The sequence below is a fragment of the Cibotium barometz genome, chromosome 8, assembly GCF_041138505.1.
Source record: "Cibotium barometz isolate CiBa-2024 chromosome 8, ASM4113850v1, whole genome shotgun sequence".
NCBI classification, from domain to species: domain Eukaryota; kingdom Viridiplantae; phylum Streptophyta; class Polypodiopsida; order Cyatheales; family Cibotiaceae; genus Cibotium; species Cibotium barometz.
Window position 1 is genome coordinate 18,521,025 of NC_141053.1, and position 11,268 is coordinate 18,532,292.

Consider the following 11,268-nt stretch of genomic DNA (forward strand, 5'->3'; position numbering starts at 1 on the left):
TAGATGAAGAGAGAGAGAGAGAGAGAGAGAGAGAGAGAGAGAGAGAGAGAGAGAGAGAGAGAGAGAGAGAGAGAAGATGTATTAATCACTTGAATATGGAGGATTAATTAGTGGAATATGGAGGATTAAGCTTAGTTTTACCTCAAGAGAATGGTGGATTTTACAATTGGAGAGTTGAGATTAGTGTGTCTTCTAGAACTTTCCATGAGAACTTGTGTCATTTGATGGTGGAGAGAGAGAGAGAGAGAGAGAGAGAGAGAGAGCTTGCTTAAAAAAGATTTGCTTTCGCTTTCCTTGGTGGGATTTATTCAATGGTGGTTTGCAATGCTGGTGCGTTGATGCAGGTAACATGATCCCAACCATTTATGGCAAAATTGGCCATCATGGGGTGGTGTTAAATGAGATGGGAATTAATCGTAATTAGGCCCTAATCCTAGCAACAGGTCAATGAAACGGATACACCACCATCCTACAAAGGAGAGCTCGGGGGGGCTCTTGAAGCCCTCTCTCTCTCTCTCTCTCTCTCTCTCTCTCACAGCTATGGAGGGGGGGCAAGCTGCTTCAGGAGGGCAAAGGCTCATGATTAGCAACGCTGCCTCAATTCTGTCCAACACTAGCGGCAATACACCATCAAGTGATACTGTGTCCAGCGCTAGTTGGCAGCCAGTGAAGCCTAGGGAGCTTCTAAAGAAGGTAAAAACAAACACATGCAGGATTATGGCCACCCCATTGCAGGGGAAAAAAGCTGCAGAATGTTTAATCTGTGGGGGCTTTTCTGTTGTTGATGTAGCTCGCCTCGGAGTTCATTGGCACATTCATACTCGTATTTGGGGCCGCTGGTGCAAGCATGATGAACGAGAAGTCCAACGGGCAGGTAACCTACGTAGGGGTGAGCGTGGCCGCCGGCTTGGTCGTTATGGCCGTTATCCTCGCCACCGGACACATCTCGGGCGCCCATGTGAACCCTGCAGTCACCATTGCCTTCGCAACGTTCAAGCACTTCCAATGGCTTCAGGTGCTTATGCCATCCTGCCTTGTCTCATTAATTAATTAACGCTTAAAGCACCCCTCTACACTTGATTCATGATGCGATAATTTATGTCCATTTTCCCTCTTTTGAACGTTCTTTATAAGTCTTCTCTAGGTCTGCTTCAGCCACTTTTCTGCACAGAAGCCCCCAAAATATTCAAATAAGTAAAATTAAACCACACATGGGCACGTGTGTCATCTAAAGAGAGAGAGAGAGGTATTAACCTCGGTAGAATACAACACGAGGGTATATACGACCAACGGTAGATGGGTTGGTAGAACGTGCGACTAGGAAGGGGTTGAGACGCATGAGGTCAAGTGTTTAAACACATGGTTGTAGTGGGTGTGCAATCTTTGGATGCACACATGCTCATTTTTTCACAGTGTGCTCTCTTACCTCGGGAATAGTGCTCGATGAAAGCATTTTTTTCAACCAATCAAAATAAGGACAACTCCTCAAAAAGGGCTCGGGAGTCCGAACGTACATCACTCACATACAATAAACCCACCCTATCTAGGAGCTACCACTACTGGGATTTTGGTTCTCACCTGAAAAAACGAGCAAAAAGAGAAAAAGACAGAAATTTTAAATTAAAATTATTTATTGTACCAAAACAGGAAGAAGCCATTGGTTGACGGTCGCGAAAAACTGCAAGACTCGTGAACATGATGGCGGGCCTTCATCAACTCCAACGGTGGTATATCTGGCTGACTGAACTTCTGGTGGTGTTACATTTGCCATCGGAAAGCATATGAAGCTTTCTTTTTTCCCGGTGTGAACTCCCACTCGCCAAGTGGGGTGAACAAGCCCCTAGATGTTCCCTCAACCAACAGGCTTTGATAATTTTAGTGCCTTGTTTTGTCATGGGAGTTTTTATCTCTTACAAAACTAGGCTATCGATTGCCACGAGCGCCGACGCCTCTTAATGGTCGGGATTCGAACTCGGTATCTGCTAGTCACCACACAGTGCTAACAAAGCCTCGTTCAATTCTATGATTTTCGACCATCGCCCTCTCCTCTGCTGTGGTGACTAAAATTACTAAGGCTTTAACAAAATCACTAAGGCTTTTTAGATTCATGTGGTGACTTCCTTGTTTGCCCCTCATCATTAGGGTTAGCATTGTATCTAGATTTCACTCTATCTGAAGATAAATTATATTTCTCAGGTTCCACTCTATATAGGAGTTCAGGTTGCTGGGTCTATAAGCTCCTCATTTGTCTTGCAAGCTCTCTTTCAACAGCAAGGAGGCCTCACATTGCCCTCTGGATCTATGTGGCAGTCTCTCTTAGCAGAGTTCATTTTGACCTTCATCCTCATGTTTGTCGTAGTTGCAGTTTCTACAGATACTCGTGCAGTAAGTGCCACCTTCATCACCAGCTTCTTGTTTATTAATTACTCTAATTAACATTATTTTAACTAAGATCTTGCTACTATATTTAGCATCAAATATGTACTTGAGTTTGTGTTGCAAGGATAAATCAAGTCAAATGCAGGTTGGTGAACTTGCCAGCATAGCTGTGGGCGTCACTGTTATTCTCAACAGCCTTGTAGCCAGGTAACATGTCATGCTTTCTTGCGTGCTTTAGTTTTTAGTCTTGAATGGTTTCAAAGGTAATGCTTAAAACCTTGTTTGTCGCCCCTCATTTTGAGATCCTTTTGGTAAATATTATTACCTTTTTATTGGTTCCTACAAAGGTGGAAGATGGCATCTACTGTATGCAAGCAATGTACTTTTAAATTTCTAGCTAAGCCAAATTTTTATTAAAAAAAACTCATGACCTTTCAAATGGGGCATATTCACAACCTATATAATGTTACATTAATTAGCTCAGATTGTCATTGAACACCATATTAGATAATTTGGGAAAAATCCCATTCCCATTTGAAAAATGGGAGCATGGTGGACTTGTCCAAAAGTTTGTCAAAATCCCCTCATGTGACATATCATTGGAAAGATCTTGAAGAGTAGAATCTAAATCTATGATCTTCGACAAATTTGGAGTTAGTATGTTTAAGATATATCCAAAACTATATGGAGTAATTGATTCCCAAAATGTGAGATTTTTTCCAAATTACCTAATATTGACTTATTGGCTAGTTAATTATCATAAAGTTGACCTTAGACTTTTCAAACTAAGGCTTCACTTCTATGCCATCAAGCTTCCCTTACACCCATGCCCCCTCCTCTTAGCTACTAACTTTTTATCGATCCCTATAAAGGTGGGCTTGCTTCATAGTTCAAAATACTCACATAGTTTCCAATGGAGCATATTCAAAGCCTATATATTGTTGTACATTAATTAGCTTAGATTGTCATTGGCTAGTTAATCAAAATAAGGTTAACCTTAGACTTTTCATAACTAAGGTTTGAGAGAGAGAGAGAGAGAGAGAGAGAGAGAGAGATGCATATCTATGACTTTTCCCCAGAAGAGATGCATTTTATGTGAAGCATGCCAATTTGGAAAAAGCAAACAAAGCATGTATTTTCACATGATAGAAATGTGAGGAGAAATGCACTAGATGTTGTGCATTCAGATGTATGGAGTCCTACGAAGACCATGTCTATGGGAGACTGCAAGTATTATGTGACATTTATTTTTGACCACACAAGGAAAGTGTGGGTATACTTCATGAAGGAGAAGGGTGAGGTGTTCACTCATTTTTAGAATTTCAGAGTTATGGTTGAAAAGCAAACAGGGAAATATGTAAAGTGCCTAAGGTCAGATGGAGGGGGAGAGTACTTCTCCAATGAGTTCTCTAAATTTTTGAAAAAGAATGGTATTTGGAGACAGTTTACATGCAGATACACTCCGCAACAAAATGGAGTTGCTGAGTGAAAAAATAGACACATTGCTGAGATTACACGAGCTTTGATGGGAGAGAAGAATATGCCACATAGCTATTGGGCTGAGGCTATTTCTACAGCAGTTTACATCATGAACAGGACTCCAACTGCAGCCATACATGATGTAACTCCAGAGGAGAGGTTTTGCTGGCAGAAAACCTGATTTGTCTCATGTGAAAGTCTTTGGATGCATTGCATATGTGCATGTGCCAGATGAGCTGAGAACTAAGCTGGATCCAAAAGCTGAAAAATCTGTGTTTATTGGGTATTCCCTTGAGCAAAAGGGATAGAGGTGTTATAACCCTGCTACACGTGAGTTGAGGGTAAGGAGGGATGTTGTTTTTTATGAGATGCGCAGCTGGTATGCTACTGGAAAAGAAGCTGTTGGGGCTGATGTGAGTGGAAATGTGGTTGCACAGAATGCAAGTCAGAGCAATCACAATCTTTGAGTGGACCAGGAGAGTCCTCATCTAGTGGTTCAGTTGATAGACCATGGAGTGGCAGGCTGCGTCATAATACCAGTCCTGCAAATGTGATTAGTACATCACATAAAGGCAAAGAGAAAGTGATGGAGCCCCTTAGTATGCCTGACATTTTTGCAGGGCGTTCTCATGTTGATGGAGAGTCTAGTGGCTTAGAGATGAGCCTTGATGAGGATCTTGGAATACCAGGTACTATGAGAACACCTAGTGTAAAGAAGGCTATGGAAGCCATGAATGCAAAGCTACGAAGTTCTGGGAGAGTGAAGAATCCTGTGCAGAGGTTTACCTATGATGGTTATGTGGCACATCACTATGCATACATGGCAAAAGTTGTACAGGTTGTAGAGCCCACATGCATTGATGAGGCTGTTGGAAATGTGTGTTGGGAGAAAGCTATGGATGAGGAGATGGATGCACTATATGGAAATGAGACTTGGGATTTAGTGCAATTGCTTGAAGGCAAGAAAGCCATTGGATGCAAAGCCATTGGATGCAAGTGGGTATACAAAGTAAAACGTAACAGTGATGGAAGCATAAGCAGGTACAAGGCTAGATTGGTAGCCAAAGGATATGCGCAGACATATGGCATTGATTATGAGGAAACTTTCAGCCCAGTTGCCAAGATGGCAACAATGAGAGTTGTGATAGCAGTGGCTGCGTCAAAGCAATGGTCTTTACATCAAATGGATGTAAAGAATGCATTCTTGCATGGGGATTTGCAAGAAGAGGTGTATATGTTGCAGCCACCTGGTTAAGAGAGGATGTGAGTCACCCCGAGCATGTTTGCAAGTTGAAGAAAGCCTTGTATGGCTTAAAACAAGCACCAAGATCATGGTCTGACAAGATTTCTAAATATCTTGTCACTATTGGCTTTCATGTAGCCAATGCAGATTTCTCGCTGTATGTGAGACACAGTGAGATAGAGGGGTTGTGCTTGTTGTCATCTATGTAGATGACCTGATCATTACGGGGGACCATGATGCAGAGATCTTTGATGTAAAGATCTTGCTTAGACAGAAGTTTGAGATGAAGGATCTGGGGGAGCTCAGATATTTCTTGGGTATTGAGGTGATTAGGTCACCACATTGTGTTGGATTACTGCAGAGACAGTATGGCTTGGACATGTTGTCCAAGTATGGTATGACAGGCTGTAAGCCTATCTCAGTGCCATTGGATCAGAATGGCAAGTTGAGTGCAGATTCAAGAGAGATTTTGGAGGATCCTACTATGTATAGGTGCATAGTAGGAAGCTTGATCTACATGACGATCACCAGGCCAGATTTGAGCTATGCTGTTGGGTTGGTGAGTCAGTTTATGCAGGTTCCTCGGAAGTCGCATTTGGATGCATTGAGACGCATACTGAGGTATGTGAGGTCTACTTTGCATTGTGGACTATTTTATGAAACTGGGACAGAGATATGTGTACATGGGTACACAGATGCTGATTGGGCTGGTAGTATCTCAGATAGGAGAACGTGGATTCATGTTTTATTTGGGGAGTGCTATTGTGACTTGGAGTAGCAAGAAGCAGCCTACGGTTTCTCTATCCAGTACAGAGGCCAACCGAGTACATAGGTGCTACTATGGCAGCATGTGAGGTAGCTTGGTTGAAAAAGCTACTTGCAGATTTGGTTCTATCAGTGGATAGGCAAGTTATCATTTTCTGTGACAACATTAGCAGTATACAGTTGGCCAGGAACCCAGTTTTTTATGCTCGCACGAAGCATATAGAGGTCCACTACCATTTTGTCAGAGAGAAGGTTTTGGCAGGAGATGTTGACCTTGTTTATGTCAGCACACAGGATCAGGTCGCTGACATCTTCACCAAAGCATTGGGTACAGAGAAGCTCCACATATTCAGGGCTTCGCTTGTTGTACATGAGATGGAGTTGAGCTTGAGGGGGGGAGTGTTGAGATATCGAGCTCATCTGGTGAGGCGGTGGACACTGATGACCCGCCTGGGGGATAGGCCCCTCACTTACACCACTGGCATGGTTGGTGAGATCATGGGTGATATGCAGCCAGTGGGATGACAGGCTGTGTGATAGCCATTCTAGAGACTGGCATAGTTATAGCGCCAGCTCATTTAGTTGGGTTCACACTATAGAGAACTCTAGCGCCAGCTCATTTAGTTGGGTTCACACTATAGAGAACCCTAGTATGTATTTGGTTGAGTACCTTTCATATTGTGTGTACTCTTATCCTTGTATATGGTGTGTTGAGTGTTGTGAAGAAGAAGAAGAAGATTTTCAGCCTCTCACCTTGTGTGTTCTCTTTTAGGGTTTCGTGAGTGTGTGTGTACTTGCAAGAGCTCAAGCTATCTTCTCCCCCAACCATCTTTTCAATTGGTTGGGGGAGGTCACTCATGGTGCATCATGGCACAAAGATGGTATTAATTTGTCTTGGGTGTGGGTTATGTGGCCTAAGTAGACTAAGGTTAGTTTTAAGCAAGCTATGTGAGGGGGGAAGGAAGGATTTGTGTGTGTGTGTGTGTGTGTGTGTGTGTGTGTGTGTGTGTTGTGGTTTGGGAGGGGGTGTGCTTTGTGTTGGAAGATTGGTTTTGTTTCAAAGATAAGAGAGAAGGCATTGACAAAGTTTGACTCAAACAAATTGTCTTGCCATGTTCATTAGCCCATAACATAAAGGAGACATTTTTCTCATTGACCAACTCTACTATGCTGCTAAGAGCTTGGTTCATGATAAAGTTGGTAGGATAGAGGCTGAAAATGGGAGGGTTTCTTATGAAAAGGGAAGGCCCAATGAGGGTACAAGGGGATAGATATGAATCTTTGAACATAATCACTCTTGAATAAGAGACACCCCCTTCCACCTCCTCTTGTTTTCACCCATAAAAGAAAATGTACATGAATATGCCTATAAAAACACCATTCAACGTTATGCCTTTATTTAGAATTAAATCTTTCCTTCTCCACCTCTATTACAAACCTGGTCTCTCTCTCTCTCTCTCTCTCTCTCTCTCTCTCTCTCTCTCTCTCTCTCTCTCTCTCTCTCTCTCTCTCTCTTGCATAATGAAAAACCAATTCTTGAATCCATTTTAAAAATTGAGAGCTTCATGTGCACATAGAATAGATTATGATTAGTCTCTTGTTCTATTATGTGAGTGATGAGATATTACAATTGTAGGGCATTGGAGCTTATTGAATGTTACACAATAAGTTGTTTGGGGGAGGGCACTCATGGTTCATCATGGCACAAAGATGGTATCTATTTGTCTTGGGTGTAGGTTATGTGGCACAAAGATGGTATCTATTTGTCTTGGGTGTAGGTTATGTGGCCTAAGAGCAGACTACAGTGAGTTTTAAGCAAGATATGTGAGGAGAAAGGAAGTGTGTGTGTGTGTGTGTGTGTGTGTGCACACGCACGCGTGTGCGTGTGTGTGCGCGTGTGCATATGTGTGCGCCTACGCGTGTGTGTGTGCGTGTGCATCACGTGCATGTGCACACACACGTGTGTGTGTGTGTGTGTGTGTGTCATGGTGGGGGGGTGTGGGGGAAGTTTGGGTTTGTTTCCGAGATAAGAGAGAAGGTTGAGGAGAGATGGCTAAAGTTGCAAAGACAAGGAGGTGACACCTTGATTAAATCAAATCTCCCTAATAAGATTAAAAACTAATTATGCCTCTTCAAAACAAATTCCAATCTCCCTACTAATAAGATTGAAAACTAATTATGCCTCTTCAAAACAAATTCCAATCTCCCCATATATTGTGCCACTTTAAAATAATTATTAACCTCCACCTATAAATTACCTATATATATTGTGAAAGCATGCACCAAAATCTTTTTAGACAAGAGAAAGTAGAATAAGTAAAGGCTTATGTTTATATTGTGCCTCTTCAAAATATATGCCAATATACCCATGTATTGTGCCACTTTAAAATAATTTCTAACATCACCTAAAAATTACTCCATGTTTTTAAAGCATGCACGAAAATATTTTTAGACAAGAGAAAGTAGAATACGTGGTCTTATGTTTTTATTGTCCATATAATGTAGATTTTGGGAATGGGTGTGTGTGTGTGGCATGCTTCTACAGTAAAGCAAGGGGCTACTTCTACATCAAAAGGTGGCAGCCCCAAACCATACTAGATGAGGAAGATAAACATACATCACACCCCCTCGACATAATTTTAAATGGAAGAAAAATTTTATGTCCATGGAAACTCCTTTGTGTGTATATGTGTGTATGTGTGCATATGTGTGACGCTATATTTGTATGCAATATAGTAATATATTTATTAAGATTTACACTACATAGGAGCTTATAATATTACTTCAAACACTTCTTGAATCAATACTCACTTTAAGGAGCAAGTTTAAATTTAAGAGGAAGAGTAAATGAATGGTGACAATCATTGATACTGTGTTTTTTCTATCTAGTAAAGTGGATTGTGAAAACATATGTGATTTTTATATGAGCTTGAAAGTAGAGAAACATTGGGTGAATATTTCACATATTCCATCTTATGTGTTGCCATATGGATTAATATTAGAGAGTCTATATCCATAACCCATCAAAACCAGTATTTTCTGGATGTTTTTCTATAAATCTAAATTTTCCAGGCTAAAATAGCCCAGTAGCTTTCAAGAGCCCCCTAAAATTGGGTTGATTTAGCCCATATTATTTTCTAAGTGTGCCTCATTGAGTAGCATGACATTAATTAAAAGAGTGCATCTAGGTCTCATGTAAGAGATGAGTAGTGGAGGATGGGAAATGGGTGAGGCTTTAAGTTCATTCTAGCTTTTCACATTTATATGACTTTTTTAATTGACCTCTTTAGCTACATAAAAAATAAATACCTCCATAGTAACTCTAGTGTACAGGCAACCTATCTACGCCTATCTATCGTCAGTAGAATCTTCCAAATAATGTTATTAGTTAAGGATCACTAAAAGTTTTTATTTTTGGTATCCAAATCGGGATTCCAAATGTCTCAAGTACTTGAACATGGTTGCTCCAAATAAAGGTTATAGAGTGAGCTACCTAGATCCCATGCACACAATATGAAACAACTAATCACTTGTCACTCAATTAATCACTCGTAACTCACATTCACATTCACTCGTCACTCATGTTCACTCATCACTCAATCAATCACTTGTCACTCACATTCACTTAATCAATCACTCTCACTCATTCACTCAATCAATCACTCATCACTCAATCAATATTTTTGCTAGTCGGCTTCTCGTCGGCTTACCTTAGCTTCTTTATATCTACAAGATCTACTTTTCCATCATTTTTAAACAAAAGAAATTTCTTGAAAGAAATCTTTTTTTATGTTTATAATCAAGAATGAGGTAGTATTTACTAAGGTTAATTATAAACAAGTAATAGTGCATATACTAACAAATGAAGGAGACAAGACTTCCAACTAATAATGATGGAGAACTTCAAATATAGTATCCCATTAAAATATTAAAAAATAAACAAAAAAAATTCTTGAAAGAAATCTTTTTTGATGTTTATAATCAAGAATGAGGTAGTATTTACTAAGGTTAATTATAAACAAGTAATAGTGCATACTAACAAATGAAGGAGACAAGACTTCCAACTAATAATGATGGAGAACTTCAAATATAGTATCCCATTAAAATATTAAAAAATAAAAGAAAATACGAGGCACAAATCTTGAACTAGAACTAAATTTGATTCATGTTATTACAGGGGCATTTCAGGAGCTTCTATGAATCCGGTCAGAAGTTTAGGTCCTGCAGTTGTTGCAAACAACTTCCAATACCTATGGTTATATATCATTGGTCCCACGACCGGAGCAATCATGGGAGCAGGATCTTATAGCCTCATCAAGGTCTATAAAGAGACCCCCAATGAAGGAGAAACACCTAAAGTCTCAAGCTTTCGATTGTTTACAACACCATGGAACCCTAGAATTATGTAATTTCTTTAAAATAATAGCTAGGACATTTATTGATGATGTATGTAATTGATGATTGATTTACTATTGTTTCATGTGTTGTTATTTTCATTCATTCACTTCTATCTTTTAAACTACTTCCAAGTTCACCTCTAACTTCCATTGATTTCTATTATTTTGTGTGTTTTTATTTTCATTCCTTCACCTCTAACTTCCAAGTTTCTTATTCATTACAGTGTAGTTCTACTTCTATGTTCATGTAATCTAAACTTACTTACTAAAGAAATCTTTCCATAAGTCTATGCAAATAACAATATGCTTATTTAAAGATATCTTGATTTTTTTAGTGAAATATATAATCCTTTATTTTGTCTACATTCGGTATTAACACTGTTGTAAGCAAAATAGGTAACTGACGAGGGTTACCTAAAAAGATTCCCTCCCAAAATGTGTGAAATCTCAAAAATGGCTTTAAAACATAGTTTTTTGAAAACACATCTAGAATTCCATGTATAAATTCAAAAATTACATGAATTTTTCTTTTTTTTTCAAGATTAAGAACACGTGTGACCTTCGTAGATTTATAAGTTGTTGTTGTTTGTGACATAAAAATAAACTTGACTTACAAAATGACATAGGAGTCTACAGAACTTAAATAAATATCAATCTTTTTGGAAAAAATAATATTTTATAAATTTCATGAATGTAAGACACTTTTTTTAATGGACTTTCTTGGGACAAATTCTACCACTATGCATAAATATGCACATTATTTGACAAGCATGCAAAAAATATTAGAATACATAACAATATAAGCTCCATAATTTATGAAAAAATCTACAAACATCCTTGAGTCTATTTTTAGACCCAAATAGCAAAGCCTTTAGTATATACTTACCTTGACAATTTGCATGACATAATTATTTGGTCTATTATTTATAAGCAAATAGTGGGCATGATATACAACCAATGCTAAGAGTTAAAAGAGGTCAACTTATAAGTTTGCAAGGTAGACTT

General features: G+C 39.3%; 1 protein-coding gene across 2 annotated transcripts; it reads left to right on the forward strand.

Annotated features, from left to right (window-relative positions):
* Positions 1-265: 265 nt before the first annotated feature.
* On the forward strand, positions 266-10,292 carry LOC147635994 (aquaporin NIP6-1-like). 2 transcript variants are annotated; one of them, XM_086801067.1, is made up of 5 exons: positions 266-693; positions 791-1,015; positions 2,197-2,385; positions 2,525-2,586; positions 10,044-10,292. In XM_086801067.1, the coding sequence occupies exons 1-5, from the start codon at positions 448-450 to the stop codon at positions 10,273-10,275; spliced, it is 954 nt and encodes a 317-aa protein (XP_086657193.1). In that variant the 5' UTR covers positions 266-447; the 3' UTR covers positions 10,276-10,292. The 2 variants fall into 2 exon arrangements, with proteins under 2 accessions (XP_086657193.1, XP_086657195.1); XM_086801069.1 differs by lacking the exon at positions 2,197-2,385 and having other exon boundaries at positions 268-693.
* The last annotated feature ends 976 nt before the right edge of the window (positions 10,293-11,268 follow it).

Bases quoted from the DNA above. Each gene is read 5' to 3' on its own strand.
- LOC147635994 (XM_086801067.1), top strand. From the start codon at position 448: ATGAAACGGATACACCACCATCCTACAAAGGAGAGCTCGGGGGGGCTC. The intron at 2,386-2,524 runs GTAAGTGCCACC...AGTCAAATGCAG, and splicing joins TTTCTACAGATACTCGTGCA to GTTGGTGAACTTGCCAGCAT. The intron at 2,587-10,043 runs GTAACATGTCAT...ATGTTATTACAG, and splicing joins CTCAACAGCCTTGTAGCCAG to GGGCATTTCAGGAGCTTCTA.